The sequence below is a fragment of the Notechis scutatus genome, chromosome 1 (assembly GCF_049901735.1).
Source record: "Notechis scutatus isolate UNSWTSFEM ecotype Mainland chromosome 1, rNotScu1.2, whole genome shotgun sequence".
Lineage (NCBI taxonomy): Eukaryota > Metazoa > Chordata > Lepidosauria > Squamata > Elapidae > Notechis > Notechis scutatus.
Genome location: NC_142009.1, coordinates 335,448,736 through 335,476,101, shown reverse-complemented (window position 1 = coordinate 335,476,101; position 27,366 = coordinate 335,448,736). Strand labels below are relative to the sequence as shown.

The following is a 27,366-nucleotide window of genomic DNA, read 5'->3' as shown; positions in this document are numbered from 1 at the left end:
CAGGCGCGTGGGGTGAGTGGGGCAAGTCCCCTCACTCCCCTCACTACCTCATGTTGTTCACAATGCAAGCAACGCAAGCCTTGTGTTCCTGCACAGCCTGGATTAATTGGGGGATGCTTTGGGGGTGACATTTCTCTATGGACCACCAAAATTTTCTTGCAGACCACCAGTGGTCCTCAGCCAACTGGTTGGCAACCACTGCTCCAAAGCATCTGAAGGCAGGACAAGAAAACAGTGGATGGAAACTTGGTTAAAAGTTTTTTTTTTCCTAACGGGCTTTTCAGTGAAGTGGCAAAAAAACAGGCCGGTCTTTTTACTGAGTCTGCAAAACTGCATCCTGAATCCTTCCCAGATTGGAAGTTGGCCGGCTTCTTTCCAGTGTCAGGGCTGGGTGTGGCAATTTTTATTTATTTTTGCTGAAATCAGGAAAATGTGGTTAAGAAACACCAGGGTGGGAGTTATTTATTTGCTCGAGTTCCATCCTACGTTCCAGAGCTCAAAGAAGCAGACACTTAATGTTCCCTCCTTCCGTTTTTTTTTTTTTTTTTTTGCACTATCACAATGTCCCTGCAAGGTAGGGTTGCAAAGCATCTGAATTTTGATCGTGTGACCGTGGGGAGGCTGCAGCGGTCCTTAAGTGTGAAAAAAGGGCCCTAACTCACTTTTTTTCTCCCCCCAGTGCTGGTGTAACTTCAGATGGTCACTAAATGAACAGTTGTAAGTTGAGGACTAGCTGCAGTGAATCAACAGCCTTGTCCAGCTGGTAGAAAAGGAGAACAAGATGGATGGATGGATGGCAAGGAGGGAGGGAGGGAAGGAAGGAAGGAACGAAAGGATGGGAGGAAAGAAAACAGCCAGGCAGGTAGGAAATAAGGAAGGAAAGGATTGGAGGGAGAATGGGAGGGAGGTAGGGAGGAAGGCAGGCAGGAAAGAAAGAAAGGATGGGAGGGAAGAAGGGAGGAAAGGATGGGAGGGAGCAAGGAAGGCAAGAAGGAAAGGATGGGAGGGAGGGAGGAAGAAAGGGAGGGAGGAAAGAAGGAAGGAAGGAAGGAAGGAGAAAGAATGGAGCGAGGTTAGAATGAAGGAAGGAAAGAAAGAGGAAAAAAGAAGGAAGGGAAGGAAGGAAAGAGGAAAGAAAGGCAGGGAGGGAGGAAGGAAGGCAGGAAGGAAAGAAGGAAGGAAGGAAGGAAGGAGAAAGAATGGAGCGAGGTTAGAATGAAGGAAGGAAAGAAAGAGGAAAAAGAAGGAAAGAAAGGAAAGAGGAAAGAAAGGCAGGGAGGGAGGAAGACAGGCAGGAAAGAAGGAAGGAAGGAGAAAGAATGGAGTGAGGTTAGAATGAAGGAAGGAAAGAAAGAGGAAAAAAGAAGGAAGGAAAGGAAAGAGGAAAGAAAGGCAGGGAGGGAGGAAGGCAGGAAGGAAAGGAGGGGAGGGAGGAAGGAAGGCAGGAAGGAAAGAAGGGAGGGAGGGAGGGAGGAAGAAAGGGAGGGAGGAAAGAAGGAAGGAAGGAAGGAGAAAGAATGGAGCGAGGTTAGAATGAAGGAAGGAAAGAAAGAGGAAAAAAGAAGGAAGGGAAGGAAGGAAGGGAAGGAAAGAGGAAAGAAAGGCAGGGAGGGAGGAAGGCAGGCAGGAAGGAAAGGATGGGAGGGAGGGAGGAGGGAAGGAAGGAAGGAGAAAGAATGGAGGGAGGGTAGAATGAAGGAAGGAAAGAAAAAGAAAGAAAAAAAGCAGGAAGGAAAGGGGAAAAGAGGAAGGCAGGCATGGAGGAAGGAAGGAAGGAAGAAAAGGAAAGAGGAAAGAAAGGCAGGGAGAGAGGGAGGGAGGGAGGGAGGAATCTGACATTGGCTAAAACTGTTTCACAAAACCCCTTTTCCTGGATTCCACCGGTCTCTCTCGCCTGCCCTTCAAAGGGTCCAGCTGTAGAGCCCCCCCCTCCCATAAGTTTTCTGAAACGCTAAGCAAGTACAGTTTGCTCACCATCCGGATCGCTTCTAGTAAAAGACGCGAAGATTATTTTTTTTCGAACTACACAAAAAAACCACTCCCGGAATACATTTTGCAAACGTCCCTGTGGCTTGCAAATAAAAATTTTTTTAAAAAAAAAAAAATCATGGTTTTGCGCGTGGGCTGCAAAACTTTCCTTTTGGCTGTCCCCAGTGGGGTCACATTGCAACACTTGAGGAAATGCTGCTCCAGCCAGGAACCGGCTGTTTGGCCACGACACCGTTTTGCAGATGCACCAATCCTAGCCCTGATCTTGGGTGCCTTGTCTTTTAAAAAGCTCTGGCATTTTTAAGAAATGCGTAAGTTAATAGAACAAATTTAGCATTGTATGATCAGTAGAAAAGGTTTTATTTGTTTGACGTTATAGTATGTATGGCACAGACAGTGCCAGAAAGGTTGCCCTTGTGTATAATATTTGAATACGTATTTAATAAAAAAATTTACTTTACAAAAAGAAAGAAAGAAATTTGTAAATACGGTGACGACGTGGCATGGAAATTTTTCAGAGTGCTCCATTCTCAAGAAAATGTCACATGTATCGATGGCAGCTAGAATAATATACGCACAACCCTGGAAAAATGAAATCATACCTCCAGAAACAGAAATAATAAGAAAAATTATGGCATGTTTAGAATCAGATTGTACCCTATGACTATTAAGTGTCATAACTTATGATTCTTGACAAATGTATCTTTTCTTTTATATATATACTGAGAGCATTTGCACCAAGACAAATTCCTTATGTGTCCAATCACACTTGGCCAATAAAGAATTCTATTCTATTCAGGGAGGGGGGGATTCAAATTTTTTAACAACTGGTTCTGTGGGTGTGGCTTAGTTGGTGGGCATGGCTTGGTGGTCATGGGACCGGGTAGATGTGGCTTCGAGGTCATGTTATTGGCTGGACGTGGCCAACTCAACATCACTCACATCGAGGCACGCATCTCCTCGCCTGGCCTCTCATGACTGTGGGGATGCTGCAACAGTTGTAAGTGTGAAAAAGGGTCATAAGTCACTTTTTTCAGTGCCATTGTAACTTTGAATGGTCACTCCACACAAGCAAAGTACCAGCAAAGGAGGGGAACATAACTCCAGAGAAGTTCCAGAGACAGGAAGTCTAGTCCTGCCAAGAATGTAATAAGGGTTAACGGAGAGGCAGTTTCTGTAAGCAACACCAGAATGTTTCCTTCCTGCCTTCCTTACAGGATTAGGCCAGTAATTCCTTCTAACAACCGGTTCTCCGAACTGCTTAGTATGTTAACAACCGGTTCTAGCAAATAGGTGAGAACTGGTAGAATCCCACTCCTTATTCTATTCTATTCTGTTCTATTCTATTCTATTCTATTCTATTCTATTCTATTCTATTCTATTCTATTCTATATTTTCTATTCCATTCCATTCCATATTTTCTGTTCTATTCTATTAATTTTAGAATTAAAAGACAAAGGAGTCTAAATAATATAAAACATGGAATAAATTTTATCAGTGGTTATACAGCAGAAGACAAGGTCAAAACATTAGTTATGATTAGATTAATTAATAATATATCAAATAAGGGGATTATAAATGAAGTTAAATGTATATATGTATAGCAAGGCTAAGTTGGATGTATTGTTTTGTATTCTCATAATTAAAATTTAAAGAAAAAAAATTTTTTTAAAAGAAAAGAAAATGTCACCTTCCTGCGTTTTCTGCAGAAAAAAAATATTGTGCTTTTGAGAAAGAAGCCCTGGTTTTTTTGGGGTGTTTTGGTTTTTTTTTTTTACAGAATTTATCTAGTACATTGGTCAATAGGGAAACCAGGTTTGGGCAACATATTTCAAACCTGGATCAGCTTATCTGTCAAACGAGTCACGGTTGGCTAAGTTGTTGTTGTTGTTGTATAGACATCGGCTGTGTCCACATATGCGCCTCAGTCTGTCGACCACAACTAATTGTTGTGTGGGTATTACATCTGCTGTTGTTGACTCAGTTACCGATTTAGGGCAGCTGCTTTCATAACCCGTGTATAATCCTTGCTCCGAGGAAGCAAGGGGATCGTGGCTTCTGTTCACAATGGTGGCTTGATTGGAATTACATTCCCTGTGAAGAGGGCCGGAGGAATGCATCTCTACCTGTTACTCACTGACTGACTGACTGACTGACTGTCTATATCTATATATCTATGTCTGTCTGTCTGTCTGTCTGTCTGTCTATCTATCTATCTATCTATCTATCTATCTATCTATCTATCTATTTTGTGTCAAACATTGCATCTCTACCGCTTCCTTCCTTCCTTCTTTCCTTCCTTTTTTCTCCTTTACTTTCTTTCTTCTCTCTCTTTTTCTTCCTTCTTCCTTCCTTTATTTCCTCCCTCCTTTCTTTCTCCTTCCTTCTTCCCTCCCTCTTTCTTTCTTCCTCCTTTTATCTTTTTCTTTCTTTCCTTCCTTTCTTCCTCTTTCCCCCTTTCATTCTCCTTCCTTCCTTCTTCCCTCCCTCCCTTTCTTTCTTCCCCCTCCCTCCCCCTTTCCCCTTCCTTCCTTCCTTCCTTCCTTCCTTCCTTCCTTCCTTCCTTCCTTTCTCTCTCTCTCTCTCTCTCTCTCTCTCTCTCTTCTTCTCTTTCTCTCTCTCTCTCCCTCCCTCTCTTTCTTTCTTTCTTTCTTTCTTTCTTTCTTTCTTTCTTTCTTTCTTTCTTTCTTTCTTTCTTTCTTTCTTTCCTTCCTTCTTTCTTCTTCCTTCCTTCCTTCCTTCCTTCCTTCCTTCCTTCCTTCCTTCCTTCCTTCCTTTCTTTCTTCTGTATGCCTCTCAAGTTTACCACATGTGAGTTGGGCAGCAAAATAAATCCATTTAATAAATAATACATAATTAAAAACAGAGAGGAGGCCTCAAATCATCTTCTAGATAATTGTCATTGTGTACCCACACCTAAAAAAATAATGAGGTTAGATCCCAAAAAACAAGGAATCAAAACTCCCTCCCTCCCTCCCACTTTATTTGTTTATTGATTTTATTTATTTGTTTGTTTATTTGTTTATACATGCATACATTTACACATTTATTTATTTACACACCTATTTGCCACCCTTCTCAGATGAACCGTGAAATGACGTTTTTCCTTCCTCCCAGCCAGCCTTTCCAAACCAAACCACTATAAAATAAAATGGCTCTTGACTTGCAACCAATCATTGCTTATGCTTCGAAGTCACGACGAGCCTCCCCTAAGACTAGTTACGACTGGATTCAAAGTTACGATGGCCCGTTTCCTCCCTCCCCTTACCCTTCAGTCCAGGGGTCCCCAATCTTGGCAGCTTTAGGACTTGTGGACTTCAACTCCCAGAATTCCTCAGCCAGGTTTGCTTCAGTCTATTTATGGCTATTTGCATTGGCTCACAGTCATGTGACCTCAATTTAAGAGACCCCCCCCCCCCAAAAAGAAACCCCTCTGGTATTGAATTCCAATATCCCACAAGGAAAGGTCCATTGAGTTCGCTTAACAACTGTGGTCTTCGCTTTATATCCCATTGTGCTTGCTTAAGGGCTGTTTCAAAACAGGTGGGGGAAATCAAGTCACGTGGCAGGCCGCATAATGGCTGACTGAGGAATTCTGGGAGTTGTAGTCCACGGGTTCTTGAAGCGGCCATCTTGGACTACCTGTGCCATAGAGGTTTCTCCTGCGAAATTGGAAATGAGGGCTTTACAAAGGGGATTCTCGCCACGCCAGTGTTTGCACAACCAGATAACCTCAGCTGCCTGGATTTGATCCAAGTTAATCCAAACCTGGACTAGTTCGCACCCTAAGCCAGGGGTCCCCAACCGCCGGTCCGCGGACCGATACCGGGCCGCGGAACAAGCCTTACCGGGCCGCTGGTTGCTGGGCGCCGCCATCTTTTTTTGGTAAAAAAGCAATATTTCGTCAAAAAGATGGCGGCGCCAGCGCTTGGTGAGCTTTTCGGGTAGAAAGCCATTTCTACCGAAAAAGCTCACCGAGGCAGCGCCGCCATTTTTGATGAAAAATCACTTCGGTGACATCACCGGAAGTGATTTTCGTCAAAAAAAATGGCGGCGCCCAGCTGACGCTCGGAACCGCAGCGTCGAAAAGGTTGGGGATCCCTGCCCTAAGCTATCCTCATCAGCTGAGGTTTCATAACACAATAATCAAGATTTAGCTGAACCTTTGTGAATTCAACCTTCGTCTCCCCCCGATATCTTCAGAAGTGCAGGAAGGCCTCAACTTAACGGCCCACTGACAGATTGACAGAGTTGGAAGGGACCTACAAGGTCATCTAGTCCAACCCGCAACTTGAGACCGTTTATAGCATCCCCACTGTTGCCGAGCGAGACACTTGTTCAGTGAGTCTTGCCTCATTTTACAGCCTTGCTTACCGCGGTTGCTAAGTGAATCTCTGCAGTCGTTAAGTTAATAACCCCGGTTCTTAAAGTGAATCCGGCTTCCCCGTTGACTTTGCTGGTCAGGAGGTCGTAAAAGGGGGTCGCAACCATCCTAAATATGAACCCGTTGCCAAGCTTCTGAATTTTTGATTGCGTGACCGTGGGGATGCTACAAACGGTTGCAAGTTGCGGGTTGGACTAGATGACCTCCAAGATCCCTTCCAACTCAGTGCGAAAAGGTCATTTTTCTCCTTGGTGTTATACCTTTGAACAGTCACTAAATGTACTGTTATAAGTTGAGGATTTGCTGGATAGTAGTGGAGGGGTCGGGGCAGGGGCACCTGAAAAGATTCAATCAGATCCAACAAGCCTTCTCATGATCCTAAGAGTCTAGAAATGAGGACATAAGGATGTTAGTTTGCTTGAGGACAAAAGGAAGTCTCCACCCACTTATTTATTTATTATATTTTTATCCTGCTTGTATTACTTTTTATAAGTAACTCAAGGCACCAAACACCCCAATGCTCCTTCCTGCTTCTGTTTTCCCCACAACAACAACCCTGTGAGGTCGGTTGGGCTGAGGGAGAAGGACTGGCCCAAAGTCACCAGCCGGCTTTAATGCCTAAGGCGGGACTAGAACTCACTGTCTTCTGGTGATTGGACCAAAGTCACGCAGCGAGCTTTCATGCCTAAGGTGGGACTAGAATTCACTGTCTCCTTGATGATTGGACCAAAGTTACTCTACCAGCTTTCATGCCTAAGGCGGGACTAGAACTCCCAGTCTCCTGGTGATTGACCCAAAGTCACCCAGCCAGCTTTCGTGCCTAAGGCGGGACTAGAATTCACTGTCTCCTGATGATTGGACCAAAGTTACTCTACCAGCTTTCATGCCTAAGGTGGGACTAGAATTCACTGTCTCCTGATGATTGGACCAAAGTTACCCAGCCAGCTTTCTAGAATGCTGGTGATTGACCCAAAAGGTGGGACTAGAATTCACTGTCTCCTGGTGATTGACCCAAAGTCACCCAGCCAGCTTTTGTACCTAAGGCGGGACTAGAACTCCCAGTCTCCTGATGATTGTCTACCTAAGCGGGTGATTGACCCAAAGATTCACCAAACAGCCAGCTTTCATGCCTAAGGTGGGACTAGAATTCACTGTCTCCTGGTGATTGACCCAAAGTCACCCAGCCAGCTTTTGTACCTAAGGCGGGACTAGAACTCACCATCTCCTGGTGATTGACCCAAAGTTCACCCAGCCACTGTAAGGCGGACTTTCACTGTCTCCTGGTGATTGACCCAAAGTCACCCAGCCAGCTTTTGTACCTAAGGCGGGACTAGAACTCACCGTCTCCTGGTGATTGACCCAAAGTCACCCAGCCAGCTTTTGTACCTAAGGCGGGACTAGAACTCACCATCTCCTTGAATATTGGACCAAAGTTACCCTACTGTCTTTCATGCCGAAGGCGGGACTAGAACTCACCGTCTCCTGGTGATTGACCCAAAGTCACCCAGCCAGCTTTCGTGCCTAAGGCAGGACTAGAACTCACCATCTCCTTGAATATTGGACCAAAGTTACCCTACTGTCTTTCATGCCGAAGGCGGGACTAGAACTCACCGTCTCCTGGTGATTGACCCAAAGTCACCCAGCCAGCTTTCGTGCCTAAGGTGGGACTAGAACTCACCATCTCCTTGATGATTGGACCAAAGTTACCCTACTGTCTTTCATGCCGAAGGCGGGACTAGAACTCCCAGTCTCCTGGTGATTGACCCAAAGTCACCCAGCCAGCTTTCGTGCCTAAGGCGGGACTAGAACTCACCATCTCCTTGATGATTGGACCAAAGTTACCCTACTGTCTTTCATGCCGAAGGCGGGACTAGAACTCACCGTCTCCTGGTGATTGACCCAAAGTCACCCAGCCAGCTTTCGTACCTAAGGTGGGACTAGAACTCACCATCTCCTTGATGATTGGACCAAAGTTACCCTACTGTCTTTCATGCCGAAGGCGGGACTAGAACTCCCAGTCTCCTGGTGATTGGCCCAAAGTCACACAGCCAGCTTTTGTACCTAAGGTGGGACTAGAACTCACCATCTCTTTGATGATTGGACCAAAGTTACCCAACTGGCTTTCATGCCTAAGGCGGGACTAGAACTCCCAGTCTCCTGGTGATTGACCCAAAGTCACCCAGCCTAAGGTGGGTTTCCATGCCTCACCCACGGCGGCACTAGAACTCACCATCATAAATACATACCCATTTGCAAGAATCTGGATTTTGATGACATGATTTCCTGGGCTACAGCTACGTTCGAAAGTGTGAGAACCGGTCACAAGTCACTTCTTTGGGTGCCGTTCCACCTTCCAGCTGTCGCTAAACAATAAACTGATAAAATTGTCTGGCTCTACAAGTGGCGTTAAAAGCTGCTTTAAAAAGACAGAATGACTCATTCGTTTTTTTCTTCCTAGAAACCGAGCCCACGGTGTGATGCTCTCCATTTTCACACGTCCTGTTTTGGATAAGAGACAACATCTCCTTCCCCGTGTGCCATCAGAGTGCAAACTCATCACTTTCTGAAATTGTCTCTTGTTGACAGGAAGGAGGGAAGGAAACGGAAAGGATGTAAGCTGTGGGGAAGAGATTTGGCCTTTAATCCCTAAAATCTCAGAGCCAGAGACTCAGCTGTCTGGCTTGCTGGGAAACCCATCTGAAAATTGCAATGTATTTTCAACTAGCTGGATATCCTGTGCTTTGCTACGAAACTACGTGGTCGGGCTCATTTTTTGGAGAGGAAAATAAGGGGGGGAAAATTGTGCCTCTGCCTACCAGCATCCATTGGTATTCATCTGGCAAGCGTCTTGTCAGTGTGTGAGAGAGTTGAGGGCTGTTTGGAAACTGAAGCAGTGTTTGCTGTGTGAGCAAGAAGGAGACAGCAAGGAGCCTGGGCGTGGCTTAGCTCAACTGTTCTGTACTAAAGCTGCTTGCTGCTCTGAAACTGAAACTGAAACTCCTCTCCTCTGCTTGTGTTTTGCATTTGGAACAGATTTATTTTCAGGTGGGGAGGGGGAGTAACATCAGAGCATGTTAATAATAATATTATACGAAATACTAATGCTCTGATGGTCATTTAGAAAAAAACCTTTCTTAGTGAGCACCTAGAAGCCAAGAGGAACATATGTGCCAAATTTCAAGTTTATAGGCTTTGCGGTTCTGGAGATTTTGTGATGATGCGTGAGGGGTATTTCGCTTTTATATACTGTATATAGATTAATTGCAATTTCAATTTATATACCACTTTACATTGCTTTACAGCCTGGAGAGAGAGGGAGAGAGAGAAGGAGATTGTGGATGGATGGAGAGAGAGAGAGAGAGAGAGAGAGAGAGAGAGAGAGAGATACCAATAGCACTTAGACTTATATACAATTTTACAGTGCTTTACCGCCCTCTCTAAGTGGTCTACAGAGTCAGCCTCTTTCCCCCACCAATCTGGGTCCTCATTTTACCCACCTTGGAAAGTTGGAAGGCTGAGTCCACCTTGAGCCGGTCAGGATCGAACTGCTGGCAGTGGGTAGTCAGTCTGCAATGCTGCATTCTAACCACTGCGCCACCAGGGCTCTTGAGAGAGAAAGAGAAGAAAGAAAGAAAGAAAGAAAGAAAGAAAGAAAGAAAGAAAGAAAGAAAGAAAGAAAGAAAGAAAGAAAGAAAGAAAAAGGGAGGGAGGGAGGGAGGGAGGGAGGGAGGGAGGGAGGGAGGAGAGGGAGGGAGGGAGGGAGGGAGGGAGAGAGAGAAAGCAGTCGACTTATATATGGAAGGATAGAAGAAAGAGGAAGTATTTAATGGAGAAGAAAGGAAGGAAGGAAATAGACTTATATACCACTTTACAGTGCTTCTACAGCCCTCTCTAAGCAGTTTACAGAGTCAGCCAGTTGCCCCCAACAATCTGTGTCCTCATTTTACCGACCTTGGAAGGATGGGAGGCTGAGTCCACCTTGAGCCTGGTGAGATTCGAACTGCCAAACTGCAGGCAGCCAGCAGTCAGCAGAAGTAAAATAATACAAGCTGTCCTTGACTTACGACCACAACTGAGCCCAGAATTTCTGTTCTGCTAAGTGAGACATTGGTTAACTGAGTGCTGTCCCATTTTACGACCTTTCTCACCACGGGTTGTTAAGTGAATCGCTGTCGTTACTAACTGAGTAACCCGGTCGTTAAGTGAATCTGGCTTCCCCCATCGACACTGCTTGTCAGAAGAAGGTCCCAAAAGGGGATCAGGTGACCTCGGGACCCCACAACTGTCATAAATACGAGCCAGTTGGCCAAGCGGTGAAATTTCTGATCACATGACCCTGGGGGGTCGTAAGTGTGAAAAACGGTCATAAGTCACTTTCTTCTGCGCCGTTGTATGCCTTCGAATGGTCGCTAAACGAACAAGTTGTAAGTCGAGGACTACCTGTATATAAGCACCCACGCAGGCTTGTAAAGTCGAGGACCCCGTCATCAACTCAGGTGCTTTCCACCCAAGAGCTGAGTATATAGGCAGTCCTTGACTTACAACAGTTCATTTAACAGATATCAGAGTTGGAAGGGACCTTGTAGGTCATCTAGTCCAACCCAAGCGGGAGACCCTACACCATTTCTGACAAATGGCAGTCCAATCTCTTCTTGAAAGCCTCCAGTGATGAAGCTCCCACAACTTCCGAGGGCAACTTCTGTTCCACGGGTGGATTGTTCTCATTGTATTTCCAGATTGAATCTCTCCTTGTTCAGTTTCCATCCATTGTTCCTTGTCTGGCCTTCTGGTGTTTTAGAGAATAGGTTGACACCCTAATACCATCCCGGAAAAAAATGATTGTCCAATCTTTTCTGGAAAACCTCCAGGGATGGAGAATCCACATTTTACACATAGATTATAGATTAACAGAGTTGGAAGGGACCTTGTAGGTCATCTAGTCCAACCTCCTGCTCAAGCAGGAGACCCTACACCATATGTGACAGATGGCAGTCCAGTCTCTTCTTGAAAGTCTCAACTGATGAAACTCCCACAACTTCCGAGGGCAACTTCTGTTCCACGGGTGGATTGTTCTCCCTGTCAGAAAGTTTCTCCTTATTTCCAGGTTGAAACTCTCCTTGTTCAGTTTCCATCCATTGTTCCTTCTCTGGCCTTTGGATGCTTTGCAAAATAGCTTGACTCCCCTTCCTCTGTGTGGCAGTCCCTCCTCAAATATTGGAAGGCTGCTATCCTGTCTCCCCTGGTCCTTCTCTTCCCTAGACTAGCCAGGCCCAGTTCCTGCAATCGTTCTTCATATGTTTTAGCCTCCAGTCCCCTAATCATCCTGGTTGCTCTTCTCTGTACTTTTTCTAGAGCCTCAACATCTTTTTTATAGTGTGGTGACCAAAACTGGATGCAGGACTCTAGGTGTGGTCCTACTAAGGCTTTATAGAGTGGTATTAGTGCCTCCCTTGATCTCGATTGTATCCCTCTGTTAATGCACCTTCTCACAGTTCCTGCTATTGAGCCTGGTTTCACCCAGCCTATATGTGTACTTTTGGTTTTCCTTGCCTAAGTGTAGGACTTTTACTTTTCTCTCCATTGAATTTCATTTTGTTAAATATGTGACCGTTCAAAATTACAACGTCCTTGAAAAAAAATAGACTTTTGTGGTCTTACGTCCCTGTACAGTCTCTTTGGCCCAGGGCAAATGTGGCTTTGTGACATCCGTATAGAAAACGTTGGACAAACAAATCAAAGCCAAATCCCCCTTTTTTCCCCCGTCGGCATAGCAAAGGTTACTGCCTCCTCCTCCATCAAAACTGGCCGCTTGAGTTTTGCACCAAAAAAAAAAAATCCTTAATTTCCCAACGAAATCTTTTTTGCAGTTGCTACGGGAATGAAATAGCGCTTTGCCTTATCCAAAGTCTTAGCAGGGTCGTTGCCAAGAAGCACAACAAAAATGGACCTGCAAAAAACCCTTCCAAGTTGCTGGGGTGTTGCTAGGAAACACTCTTTCTTTCTTTCTTTCTTTCTTTCTTTCTTTCTTTCTTTCTTTCTTTCTTTCTTTCTTTCTTTCTTTCTTTCTTTCTTTCTTTCTTTCTTTCTTTTCTTTCTTTTCTTTTCTTTTCTTTCTGCGTTGGCTGTGCCATTGTTTGCGCCATTGTGCGATCGTCTCCACTTTTTCTGATCAAACCCCTTGAAGAAAAAGGAAAAAAAAACTATTATTGATATATGCCCTCTCCACTTCGTGTTGCTGAGTTCTCATCTGTTGAGGGGGGGAAAAAAATCATATATTTTTTTTTGGAAGGTTTTTTTTTTTCCCAAATTGGATGAACTGGAGGGGGGCGGGAAATGGGGCAAAGAGGAGGCATTACCCACATTCCAAACAAACCTGGTTAGTTTGGGGGGAAAGGAGGATCTGCGCGGCTCCGTTGCATTGCTGTCTTGAAATAATTTGGGTGTAGCTCATTGGGGTCTTTCTATTTTGCACCCGTGTTTTTCCAAAAATAAGACCCTGTCTTATGTATATTTTTTGCCACCAAAAAAGGCACCAGGTCTTATTTTCGGGGGAGGTCATCCATTGACTAACCTCACTTGCGTGTGTCGCCCCCGGCCTCCTTTTCCCTGTCAGAATCCTGCAGGAACTTCTTCTGCTGCCGCCAGCAAGACTTTCCTGAAGGCCTCTGCAGCCGATAAGAGAGTTTTGGATCGATCCAGAGCTTTGTTATCAGCTCCAGAGGCCTTCAGGAAAGCCTTGTCAGCTGCAGAAGAAATGGGCCGGCAATGCAGGCGTCGGGGTGTGCCAGGCCTGGCTACACCTGTCCAAAGGTAAGTAGTAGGGCAGCTCCACCCCCCACAATCCCCACCCTAGCTTAAATTTTACCCTCCCACTCTGAAGTGGGTGCGACCTTAATTGGGGTTTATTTTGTGGGTAGGCCTTATATTGAGCTAACACGTTAAAAATCAAGCGAGGACTTACTTTCAGGGTAGGTTGTATTTTCGGGGAAACAGGGCATGTAGCTAGTCTTCAACTTATAACCATTCATTTTAGTCACTTGTTCAAAGCACTGAAAAAAGTGACTTTCACTTTCAAACCACAAGTGCTTTTCACACTTACGACCATTGAAGCATCCTTATGGTCACGCGATTAAAATTCAGAACACTTAGCAACTGGCAGGTATTTCACTGTCCTGGAGTAATGTGAGCTGCATTTGTGATCTTCCCAGCCAACTTTGGGCCAATCACCAGGAGACAGTGAGTTCTAGTTCTGTCTTAGAGATGAAAGCTGGCTGAGTGATTTTGGGCCAATCACCAGGAGGCGGTGAGTTCTAGTCCCACCTTAGGCATGAAAGCTAGCTGGGTGACTTTGGGCCAGTCACCAGGAGACAGTGAGTTCTAGTTCTGTCTTAGAGATGAAAGCTGGCTGAGTGATTTTGGGCCAATCACCAGGAGACGGTGAGTTCTAGTCCCACCTTAGGCATGAAAGCTGGCTGGGTGATTTTGGGCCAATCACCAGGAGACAGTGAGTTCTAGTTCTGTCTTAGAGATGAAAGCTGGCTGAGTGATTTTGGGCCAATCACCAGGAGACGGTGAGTTCTAGTCCCGCCTTAGGCATGAAAGCTGGCTGAGTGATTTTGGGCCAATCACCAGGAGAAGGTGAGTTCTAGTCCCACCTTAGGCATGAAAGCTAGTTGGGTGACTTTGGGCCAATCACCAGGAGATGGTGAGTTCTAGTCCCACCTTAGAGATGAAAACCGGCTGAGTGACTTTGGACCAATCACCAGGAGACGGTGAGTTCTAGTCCCACCTTAGGCATGAAAGCCAGCTGGGTGACTTTGGGCCAGTCCCTCTCTCTCAGCCCAACCCCCCACCCTCACAGGGTTGTTGTGGGGAAAATAGAAAGAGGAAGGAATATTAGATATTTCACCACTTGGAAATCACATCTAAAGTAATACCGGCAGAATAAAAACATAATAAATAAAGATGGTAGATGCTGCCCAATGCTTACAGCCATTATAAGCAAAACACATCCACCCCCCCGCCCTCTATAAGTAGAATCCGGAGCAAATATTGGCAAAAGGAGGTTGCTGAAATTATGGGGTGCCAATCTCAACCCTGGTTTTTCCTGTCTTGCTCCCTGAGAGGTCAGGCCGTTGAGCAACTGTGTTTTTCCGCAGCCTTCGTTCCAGATCTGCTAGTTCTCCAACCCTTGGCCTCCCTCCAAGTGGTAGCTCGTTTCCCCGGGGTCCTGGAGGAAGCCACGTCCTCTTGTCAGCCTGGTCCCTTCTTAAGGATCTCTGCTGATCCAAGGCAGAATCCTTTTCGAATCCTGAACTCTCGAGAAAGCCTGCCAGGCCGAGGCTCGTGTGGGCACAAACGGCTTCAGAGGGAGCAGCACGGATCCTCCTTGGCATAGGCGGGCCTGGCAGGCCGGCAGAAGTGGCTGGAATGCAGGGGGCGGAGGGGGGGGGCTGTAGGAGTTCCCCCTTGACACACTTGGACCCATCCCCAGCCTGAGTAGCCGGGGAGAATGTGCCAAAAAAAAAAAGAAAAAGTTTCCAGAAAGGAAACATGCGTGGGAGATAAGATTTGCTTTGCATTGTGTAGCATTTGCATTGCCACCAATTGTGTTACAACCAATTGTGTAGCATTGCGTTGCCACCAATTGTGTTGGAACCAATTGTGTTGCATTGCATTGGAACCAATTGTGCTGCATTGCGTTGCCACCAATTGTGTTGTATTGTGTTGCATTGCATTGCCACCGCATTGTGTTGCATTGCATTGGAACCAATTGTGCTGCATTGCATTGCCACCAATTGTGCTGCATTGCATTGCAACCAGTTGGGTTGCATTGCGTTGCATTGCATTGGAACCAATTGTGCTGCATTGCGTTGCCACCAATTGTGTTGTAATTGTGTTGTATTGCATTGCCACCGCATTGTGTTGCATTGCATTGCCACCAATTGTGCTGCATTGCATTGCAACCTGTTGGGTTGCATTGCGTTGCATTGCATTGGAACCAATTGTGCTGCATTGCGTTGCCACCAATTGTGTTGTAATTGTGTTGCATTGCATTGCCACCACATTGTGTTGCATTGCATTGGAACCAATTGTGCTGCATTGCATTGCCACCAATTGTGTTGTAATTGTGTTGCATTGCATTGCCACCGCATTGTGTTGCATTGCATTGGAACCAATTGTGCTGCATTGCATTGCCACCAGTTGGGTTGCATTGCGTTGCATTGCATTGGAACCAATTGTGTTGCATTGCGTGGCAACCCCAATTGCGTTGCATTAGATTGCAACCAATTGCATGGTATTATAATGCATTGCATTACATGGCATGGCACGGCAGCTGTGAATCTTGCATCCATTTCATTCTCTCCTTCCCCACCTCCCTCTTTTATCGTTTACAGCTGGGATCCCAAATTGTTGGCACTTCTCCTTGAGATGTGCCGGCCTGTGTGGTTAAGCCGGGTGGGAACCGATGGCGCCTCGGCCTCAATTCACGTCATCTTAACTTCAAGGGTGCCACGGCCGGGGCATTGCGTAGCCTGGGGTTCAAAAGCTTTGTCTGCCTTTCCTCTCTGCGGCATCCATGCTCGCCACGTTGTGGTTTTTGTTGTTTTCCCTCTGCAACTCAAGTCAAAAGTGTTGCAAGGAGGAAAAGCCAGATAACAGAATTGGAAGGGACCTTGTAGGTCATCTAATCCAACCCCCCGCCCAAGCAAGAGACCCTACACCATTTCTGACAAATGGCAGCCCAGTCTCTTCTTGAAAGCCTCCAGTGATGAAGCTCCCACAACTTTCAAGGGCAACTTCTGTTCCATGGGTGGATGGTTCTCACTGTCAGTAAAATTCCTCCTTATTTCCAAGTTGCTTCTTTCCTTCATTTGCGCATAGAAGTGCATAGAATAACAAGAGTTAAAAGGGACCTTGTAGGTCATCTAGTCCAACCCCATTCCTGCCCAAGCGGGAGACCCAATACCATTTCTGACAGAGGGCAGTCCAATCTCTTATTGAAAGCCTCCAGTGATGAAGCTCCCATAACTTAAGGCTAGGCAACTTCAGGTGCCTTGGAAAATAGCTTGACCCCCTTCCTCCTCTCTGGGTCAGCCCCTCCTCAAATATTGGAAGGCTGCTATCCTGTCTCCCCTGGTCCTTCTCTTCCCTAGACTAGCCAGGCCCAGTTCCTGCAAGCGATCTTCATAGGAACAGAACAAAATAGCAGAGTTGGAAGAGGGACCTTGTAGGTCATCTAGTCCAACCCCCTAATCCTGCACCATTTCTGACAGAGGGCAGTCCAGTCTCTTCTTGAAAGGCTCCAGGGATGAAACTCCCACAACTTCCGAGGGCAACTTCTGTTCCATGGGTTGATTGTTCTCACTGTCAGAAAGTTTCTCCTTATTTCCAGGTTGAATCTCTCCTTGTTCAGTTTCCATCCATTATTCCTTGTCTGGCCTTCGGGTGCCTTGGAGAATAGCTTGACACCCCCCCCCCCATACTCTCTATGGCAACCCCTCAAATATTGGAACAGAGCCGTGAAGTTTATTGAGCTATCTAGAATATGTTGGCCCCTCTCTCTCTCCCCTTCTTTAGCCTCACATACACTGACAAAAAGTCCATCCAGGGAGCGTTTAAGTGAGCTTTGCTCCACTTTATGACTTTTCTTCTTCCGTTGAAGCGTTGCATTGGTTCAGTGAGTCGCCCCTGGTCATTAAGTGAATCTGGATTCCCCATTGACTTTGCTTGTCCGAAGGTCGCAAAAGGGGAATCGATCGCATGACCCTGCGACCGTCGTAAATGCGAACCAGTGGCCAAGCTTCTCGATTTTGATCACGTCACCATGGGGATGCCGCAACAGTTACAAGGCGCTTTTTCCCCCCAGGGCCGTCGTAAGTTTGAACAGTCACAAAACGAACGGCTGTAAGTTGAGAACGAGCTGTATTTTTATCCAGTTCCCTTCTTTTCTTTTCATGCCGGGATATTTAGCTCAAGGCAATAATAATAATAATAATAATAATAATAATAATAATAATAATAATAATAATAATAACAACAACTGCACCCAGCTGAGCTGAGGAGGCTGGCTTCCATTTGCTGTATCATGCACACTGCGTGCACAAACGATTCATTTATTAAACCATCGATACAAACGTCCTTTGTGATAAGGTTGGGGTTGTGTACTGTACAGTATGTGTTTCAGAGGAGTCACGTGGAACGAGGCCTCTCGGGCGTGGCGGCAAACCGAAGAAAAACATCGATAATTTCTTGGTTTGATGGTTGGGAGCCAGCCACAGTTTATGACACTCAGGTAGCCTTCCCGTTTAAAATAATAATAATAATAATAATAATAATAATAATAATAATAATAATAATAATAATAATAATAATAATAATAATAATAATAATAATAATAATAATAATAATAATAATAATAATAATAATAATAATAATGAATTAGTGAATAATAATAATATTAGGTGAACTATGGATACAAACTTGCAAAGAAAGGATTGAAAATTTCGCACTTGTTGTACATGGGTGATTTGAAGCTGTTTGGTAAAACAAAAAGTGAACTGAATTCACTAATTGAAAGTACAAAAGAGCCAGGACATCGGCATGCACTTTGGAACTGAGAAACGTGCAACAATGTCAGTCAAAAGCAGGCAAGGTCATAGAAGATGATGGAATTGACCATGAAGAAATGATAAAGGCAATGAAACCAGAAGCAGGCTACAAGTACTCAGGGATTTTAGAAGCCTCCGATTTAATGCATAATGAAGTCCAGGAATCAACTTCAGCCAAAATACTTTAGAGGATATTCTCAAGATTTTGAAGTCCAAATTGAATTAGAAGAATTAGAATGAGGAGCACTTTATTGTCATTGTACAAGTACAACGAAACTGTGGATGCACCCCAGCAACCGTTCGCAGTACAATAAAACCCAAGCCCTTAAAAATGAAGATAAGAAAAATAAGAGTACCCGCATCTCCATTTGCAATTTGAGAGTACAATATTGAGGGGTGGAAAATAATTGAGTGGTGGAAACATGATAAAAGCAATGAATACCTGGGCTATACCTGTGATTCGATACTCTGCAGGAATAATCGACTGGACCCAGATGGAGCTGGACAATTTGGGCAGAAAAACAAGGAACCTTATGACTACGACTCGTGCTTTGCGATTCATAAAAGTGATGTTGATCGATTATATCTACTGAGAGCAGAGGGTGGTCGAAGTCCCCTACAAGTAAAGCAGACTGTAGAAGAAGAAAGTCACAGCTTGAATGACTACATCCAGAAAAGTGAAGAGCCAATGATCAAGGAAGCACATAAAGGAGGCCTTTTGAAGACAACCAAGTCAAAAGCTGAATGCAAAAAAGAAGCAATTGATAAGCGAATTGAAAATTGGAAAAGCAAAGCTACGCATGGCCAATACCTGAAAAGTATTGAAGGCAAAGATGACCAAGCGCTTACTTGGAATTGGCTAAGAATACTGAAAAAGAAACCGAAGGCTTTATTTTGGCTGCTCGAGAACAAGCCTTAGCCACAAATTGCATGAAGGCAAAGATTCAGCATGTCACCACCAACAGCAAATGCCGCCTCTGTAATGAGAAAGATGAAACAGTTGACCATTTGATCAGTGGACGCAGCAAAATTTCACAAACCGACTACCTAGAACGCCATAACCGAGTTGCGAAAAGCATTCACTGGAAACTATGCCAAAAGCTTGGATTTGAATATAATAACAACTACTGGGAACATCCGGTTGAGAAGGTTCTGGAAATGAAAAAGTCAAGGTTTTGTGGGACTTCAGAATTCAGACGGACAGGCATTTGGCCCACAACACGCCTGACATAACACTAGTTGAGAAGCAAAGGCTGTGTGGTTCATTGACATTGCAATACCTGGTGATGCACAAATTGTAGACACACAGCAAGAAAAAAATCACAAAGTATCGGGACTTACAAATTGAAGTTGAGCGACTTTGGAAAAAGAAATTGTGTGTTATCCCAATTGTAATTGGAGCCCTTGGAGCCATACCTAAAGGGCTGCCTCGCTATTTGGAAATCCTGAATTTATCAGACTTGAATACCCTGATTCTACAAAAAAACCACCCTACTTGGAACAGCTTATATCCTCCGATGCTACCTGAACAGTTCCTAGGTCCTGGGTTAGGACTCGAGCTGTTGAGCTACCAACCAGCCCCAAAGCCTGTGAATCTCACCAAAGATTTAATAATAATAATAATAACAATAACAATAATATTTTATTGTCGTATGTATATACACAGTATACACATACCACGAAATTCACATAACACCCAGAGATCAGACTCAACACACACACACACACGACAATTCCCAAACATAAGTTATCATAAATAAATTGTCGAAATTGTGAGTGCTCCAACACAGGAGGTTTTTAAGAAGAGGCTGGACAACCGTTTGTCTGAAATGGTTTATAGGGTTTCCTGCCTGAGCAGGGGGTTGGGCTAGAAGACCTCCAAGGTCACTTCTAGTAGTCCACTTTTGGTCTCTCCACCAAACTGAATATTGCATCCAGTTTTGGTCGCCACGATATTAAAAAGTTGTTGAGACTCTGAAAAGAGTGCAAAGAAGAGCAACTAAGATGATAACAATTAGAATTAGAATAGAATAAGGAATAAATAAGGATGAATAGAATAGAATAGAATAGAATAGAATAGAATAGAATAGAATAGAATAGAATAGAATAGAATACAAAATATGGAATGGAATGGAATACAAAATATGGAATGGAATGGAATACAAAATATGGAATGGAATGGAACGGAACAGAACAAAAACTATGGAATGGAATGGAACGGAACAGAACAGAACAGAATAGAAAAAATGGAATGGAATGCAAAATATGGAATGGAACGGAACAGAAAATATGGAATGGAATGGAATATATGAGATAGGATAGGATGAGTTGAAAGGGACCTTGGAGGTCTTCTAGTCCAACCCCACTGCATAGGGGCCTGGAGACTAAAACATATGAAAAGCGGCTGCAGGATTTGGCTACTCTAGAGAAAAGACTAGGGGTGACATGATAGCAGTCTTCCAGTTAAATGAATCCGGCTTCTCCACTGGCTTGCCAGAAGTTCGCAAAAGGGGATCACGTGACCCCCGGGGACACTGTGACTGTCCTAAATATGAGCCAGTTGCCAAGTATCCAAATGTTGATCACGTGACCACAGGGATGCTGGAACAGTCGTAAGTGTGAAAAATGGTCATAAGTCATTTTTTTCAAGAAGTGAGGGGAGCCAAATGTCAACTCATAAAATATTTCTGTGGTCTTTTTAGAGTTGCCAACAAAAAGGGAGCAGGGAAAGCGGCAGCTTGGAAATCAAAAGTGCATTCCATAAATAGTTTTTTCAAAGATAGTAACTAGGAGACTGAAGTTTCTGCCATGCAAATATCTAACTGGAGAACATGATTGATGACTGGGCTATGGAGGTGTCCCATTGGAGGATATGAATTACGATACACCCAGAGGGGTCGGGGGAAAACCAGGGTCAAGGGTGACAGTGAATTATGTGCTTCAGAGTTGGCTCCACCCAGGCAGTGCCGGACATGTTAACCTCCCAATAAATCCTTTGGAAGTTTTGGAAGTTTGGCTCAAGACGCATGATTTAAGTGGGGTAACTGCCAGAATCCTGACACCGTTGTAACTTTGGCCACTAAATGAACAGTTATAAGTCGACGACTAGCTGTATATGAGAAGGAGGATGTACAATTGTGCATTTTGATTAGGTACTTGAGATAAAACGATTGGCATCCTTTTGATTGGGAGGTCATTTAGATTTAAAAGTGTTACTGCGGTTTGTTATATTTGTCGTAAGCCTCCCGGGGCGGTATTGAATTAGGTGGTCTCAAAAGTACCTGTAATAAATACATTCCTGTGCTGGCTGTCTTCATTTAGCAGCCACAACTGGGATCAGCAACACGGCCCATTAAGCGAAGCAGTCGCTAAGTGAAACTGCTCCTCTCCACACGGTCTTCGTTCAGCTGTCGTTTGCTTTGCCAGCCCATGAAAATTGCAAATTGAAGGATCGGTCGTAAAGTTTGTTTGTTTGTTTATTTATTTATTTATTTATTTGATTTGTCAATTGTTTACAAGATAATAAGTATAAGTGTATACATAGTTATGAATACATGAAATGGGTACATATAAGAAAAATAAAAGAAAAATAAAAGAAACAATAGGACAGGGACGGTAGGCACGTTGGTGCGCTTATGCACGCCCCCTACAGACCTCTTAGGAAAGGGGTGAGGTCAATAGTAGACAGTCTAAGGTTAAAGTTTTTGGGGTTTGGGGAAGAAACCACAGAGTCAGGTAGAGTATTCCAGACATTGACCACTCTGTTGCTGAAGTCGTATTTCCTGCAATCAAGTTTGGTGCAGTTAACCTTGAGTTTGTATCTATTGTGTGCTCTTGTGTTGTTATGGTTGAAGCTGAAGTATTCATTGATAGGTAGGACATTGCAATGTATGATTTTATATACCATGCTTAGATCGGACCGAAGACGGCGTAATTCAAGGTTTTCTAGTTCTAGAATTTCAAGTCTGGTGGCATAAGGTATTCTACAACGATTAGAGGAGTGGAGAACTCTTCTTGTGAAATATTTCTGGACTTTCTCAATTGTGCTAATATCAGATACGTAATGTGGGTTCCAGACTGATGAGCTGTATTCGAGTATTGGTCTAGCAAATGTTTTGTATGCTCTAGTTAGTAGTGTGATATTACCAGAGAAAAAGCTACGTAGGATTAGGTTAACAACTCTTAATGCCTTTTTGGCTATGTAGTTGCAGTGGGCTCTAGCACTTAGATCATTAGAGGTGAGTATTCCAAGGTCCTTTACAGAGCTTGGGTCATCAACAAGGTCTTGACTATTCAGCCTGTATTTTATTTTCTGATATATATTTTTTTGCCAATACGTAGGACAGAGCATTTACTTGTTGAGATTTGAAGTTGCCATTTGTTTGACCATTCTGATACATAGTCAAGATCTTTTTGAAGGGTAGCAGTATTGTCTGTGGTATTGAACAGCTTTACATCATCAGCGAAAAGAACGCAGTTGCTCTTAATATGATCACAGAGGTCATTTATGTTGTTATTATTTTCCCCCATCCCTGCTGTAACCATGAACGGTCAGTCTCCGAGGTGGTTGCTAAATGAGAACTACTTGCAATAAGTAAATGCTCCTCTTTTTTTAAAAAAATAATAATCTTTTTTGTTTGTTTGTTTGTTCACAGCTGGTCAGCGAGAAGGTCGGCGGGGCGGAAGGAACCAAGCTGGATGAAGACTTCAAAGAAATGGAGAAGGTGTGTAAGGATAACCAACTAACAATGCATGGGAAAAATGGTTTTGTGTGGTATGGGCAGTGTCTACATCAGGGGTCTCCAAATTTGGCAACTTTTAAGACTTTGTGGACTTCAACTCCCAGAATTCCCCAAGTCATTCTCTTGCCTGGGGAATTCTAGGCGTTGAAGTCCACAAGTTTTAAAGTTGCCAAGTTTGGACATTCATTGTGATGACCCAAAGGGATGTGGCACAAAGTCAACACAGTCAGATAAGCAATAACAGTCTCTTTATTATCTCCAACTTTGTCCCCAATGTCCAAGTTACCTTCGGGCTGAAGAAAAACATAGGAATTTGAAAGGATGTTTTTTTTAAATTTAATTTCGATTCAAGTCTGCAATTTAGAGGCCGCATAATTCCACACGAATCTGAGCAGCTTATCCCTTTAAAAGGAAGAAGCAGTCATGATAGAAAAAAGAACATGGATGCACAAAAAGCAACAATTCATAACAGTTTTTAAAAATCCTACAAGGTTCGTATCCCAAGGCCTGGGAAAAGAACTAAGTTTTCAACAATTTCCAGGACTGGAGACTAAAACATATGAAGAATGATTGCAGGAACTGGGCCTGGCTAGTCTAGGGAAGAGAAGGACCAGGGGAGACATGATAGCAGTCTTCCAATATTTGAGGGGCTGCCACAGAGTGGAAAGAGTCAAGCTATTCTCTCCAAGGCATCTAAAGGCCAGACAAGGAATAATGGATGGAAACTGAACAAGGAGAGATTCAACCTGGAAATAAGGAGAAACTTTCTGACAGTGAGAACAATCAACCAATGGAACAGAAGTTGCCTTTGGAAGTTGTGGGAGCGCCATCACTTGAGACTTTCAAGAAGAGACTGGACTGCCATTTGTCAGAAATGGTGTAGGGTCTCCCGCTTGGGCGGGGTGGTTGGACTAGATGACCTATAAGGTCCCTTCCAACTCTGATTATCTGTTATCTGTTAAGTCAATTAGCTGAAGTTGTTAAGTTAGCCACAAGGTTGTTAAGTGAATCTGGCTTTCCACATTGTCAGAAGGTCGTAAAAAGAGGTCATATGATCCTGCAACATTGCCACCATCATAAGTATGAACCAGAAGCATCTGAATTTTGATCATGTGACCATGGGTATGCTACGACAGTCATAAGTGTAAAAAACAACGGTCACAGGTCTCTTTTTTCACTGCCGTTGTAACTGTGAACGGTCACTAAATGAAGAAGTTGTAAGTTGATGAATGCCAGTATATAAAATTCCACGCAGGCTTGTAATAGTTTTCAGAAGAAATGAAATCAAACTCCTGTTCCTTGCCCATTAAAAGTTAACATATTGAAAGCAAGAAATATCAATAGAATAAGAATGGAACAGAGAATAGGATAGGATAGAGAACAGAAATAGAGATAGAAATAGAACAGAAAACAGGACAGAAAACAGAACAGAAAACAGAATAGGAGAATAGATATAGAATAGGAGAATAGAATAGAGAATACAATAGAGAATAGAATAGAAAATAAAATAGAATAGAATAGAGAATAGAAAATAGAATAGAATAGAAAATACAATAGAATAGAGAATAGAAAATAGAATAGAATAGAACAGAGAATAGAATAGAATTCAATTCTTTATTGGCCAAGTGTGATTAGACACACAAGGAATTTGTCTTCAGTGCGTAAGCTCTCAGTGTACACAAAAGATATAAGTGATGAATCATGATCATAGTAGTCATAAATACACGAATCACAAATCATATGATACAACTCTTAGTGATAGTCATAGGTTACTAAATTAGCAATCAACATAAATCATACTATGAAACCAAGTAAAACAATATAAATTGTGAAGATACAAGCAACAAAGTTATAGTCATAAGAAGATAAAGGAGATCGATAATGGGAAAGATGGGAAGAATAATAGTAATGGAGTCTTGGTAAATAGTTTGACAGTGTCGTGGGCATTTGTTGTTTAGCGGAGTGATGGCATGGGGGTGGGGGGAAACTATGCTTGTGTCTAGTTGTTCTGGTGTGCAATGCCTTACACAACGTCATTTTGAGATAGATTGCCGTTTAAGTTTGCAATAGGTAGACATTTCAATAGATTGAAACTTCTGGGCAGAATAAAAACATCTTTGGCCTGGCAAATACAATGCAATTATATCTAATATTGTTCTGATAGGGAGGGCATTCCAAGGCTGGGTGTGGCCACTAATACAATTATTTGCTCTCAGGTGAGCAACCTGCATATTTCACTTTCGCCATACACCTGGCACCATGCTCAAAAACACAACAGTGCCCAGCCTTCTTCTCTTTTGGGTAGAATTCATACAGTTTGCTCAGGAACCAGAGAATCTCTGTAGAATAATTCCATAATTCATGTCCCAGAGGTGTTTTTGTTTTTTTTCAAGAGGCAACTGGACTTTCTTGTTTTTTTCTTTGAAGACGTTTCGCTTCTCATCCCAGAAGCTTCTTCAGCTCTGGCTGGATGTTGGGAAAATGGAAGGATTTATACTCCTTGCAGGCAGCTGGTCATTTGCATCCTTTTATAGCAAGGGTCTTCAAACTTGACAGCTTTAAGACTTGTGGACTTCGGTTCTCAGAATTCCTCCTCCAGTCATGTTAGCTCAGGAATTCTGGGAGTTGAATTCCACAAGTCTTAAAATGGCCGACGTTGAAGACCCCTTGACAGCTTTAAGACTTGTGGACTTCAACTCCCAGAATTCCTCCTCCAGTCATGTTAGCTCAGGAATTCTGGGAGTTGAAGGCCACAAGTCTTAAAATGGCTGATGTTGAAGGCCCCCCCATGTTAGACAGGGGCCTTCAAACTTGACAGCTTTAAGACTTGTGGACTTCAACTCCCAGAATTCCTCCTCCAGTCATGTTAGCTCAGGAATTCTGGGAGTTGAAATCCACAAGTCTTAAACTTTTTTTTTCTATTCTATTCTATTCTATTCTATTCTATTCTATTCTATTCTATTCTACATTCTATTCTATTTACTCTACAGTCTATTCTAGTCTACATTCTATTCTATTCTACATTATTTACTCTACATCCTGTTCTATTCTATTCTATTTACTCTATTCTACATTCTATTCTATTCTACTTTCTATTTTGTTTACTCTATTCTGTCCTGCATTCTATTCTATTCTATTCTATTCTATTCTATTCTATTCTATTCTATTCTATTCTATTCTATTCTATTCTATTCTATTCTATTCTATTCTATTCTATTCTATTCTATTCCAGCCCTTTGAGAGCCGTAGGCCACAAAATTTCATTTTAATGTATGCCATTTAGTGTACATTCAAAGTGACAATAAAGTTATTTTAAGTTCTAAGTCGAAGGTTACTGAACGAAGTGTTGTAGCTTGAGGACAATCCGAACCTCTACATGCACCCCCTTGTACTTCCACATTTTTATTAACTTGGTCAACTCACAACTTCTGTTTCTGCAGAAAGTGGACCTTACCAGCAAGGCTGTTGCAGAAATCTTGGCTAGAACCACGGAATACTTGCAGCCTAACCCTGGTGAGAGTTGTGTCGTCATGGTCACAAGCCTCGTTTGTCCCGTTCTGTTGTGGTTTTTGTTGAGAAAAAGCTGCATGGGCCGTGTTCCCCATGGAAACTATAGAAATACGTCTCGCTATCTCTCGAGGGGAAAAAATGCTTTCCTTTCCTTTTCCCTTCCCTTCCCTTCTTTTTTTCCCTCTTCCCTTGTCTCTTCTTCTTACCTCCCCTTTCTCTTCCCTTCCCTTCTTTCTTCCCTTTTCCCTCGCTCCTTGTTCTTTCCTTCCCTTTCCTTCCATCTTCCCTCTCCTCTGCTTCCTTCCTTCCTTCTTTCCCCTCTCCTCTCTCCTTCTCTCCCTCCCTTCTCCCATTCCTCCCTTCTTTTATCCCCTCCCCTGCCCCCTCCCTTCCTTCCTTCCTTCCCTTCCTTTTTTTTCCTTCTTTCTTTCCTGTGTTATGTTCCTAAGTCAAGATCTACCCATGGTTCATCTGAACACAGAGAAGGCCAATTCCAGTTCAGTGGGCTATCCCAGGCATTGGTGATGGTCTTCTCTGGGCTATTTCCACCCTGCGGTCCAAGAGGAGGGCTGGGCTGATCCAGCCAGCGGGGCAGATTCTTGTAACCTGTGGTCACTTCTTGGATCCAGCCTACATTCCTGCAGGCTTTGCAGCCCCATTTGTGAAGTAAGCCCACCAGGGATTCATTACAAACTTGGCCATAAGGCTTCAGAAATTTCTCCACCCTCTCCTCCCCCTTCCTTTAAAAATAATAACACACACACAAAAAAAAAGAATTGGCAAGCTTCACACCCAGTTTATTTTCTGCTCCCTACCTTGGAAAGCAGAAATCTCTTTCCAGATGCTGTGATATTTCGGGATAATGCTTTTTTTTTTCCCCCAGTCAGCAAGGCAAACTGTGATTTTTTTTATTTTTTATTTTTTTCAAAACTGAAAATCAGGTGAAACCGGAACTCTATTGACTTGGGTTAATTCAAAAACAATATCCGAAATAGATAAAATACTTAAATCTTACACATATTGACAGCGGCCAGAATAACTTATGCGCAAGTGTGGAAAGAGCGTATGGCCCCAACAGAGGAATTAATTTTAAAAAAAAAAAAAAATAGCAGACTGTGCTGAAATGGAT

The 27,366-nt window shown here is 43.5% G+C and overlaps 1 protein-coding gene across 3 annotated transcripts in view; it reads left to right on the top strand.

Annotated features, from left to right (window-relative positions):
- Positions 1-27,366, top strand: part of SH3GL1 (SH3 domain containing GRB2 like 1, endophilin A2) — an 82,815-nt gene that overhangs the window by 37,141 nt on the left and 18,308 nt on the right. For all 3 annotated transcript variants that reach the window (XM_026688868.2, XM_026688866.2, XM_026688867.2), the window contains exons 2-3: positions 22,641-22,709; positions 26,168-26,240. In XM_026688868.2, coding sequence (XP_026544653.1) covers positions 22,641-22,709; positions 26,168-26,240 — 142 coding nt within the window. The remainder of the gene's footprint in view (positions 1-22,640; positions 22,710-26,167; positions 26,241-27,366) is intronic.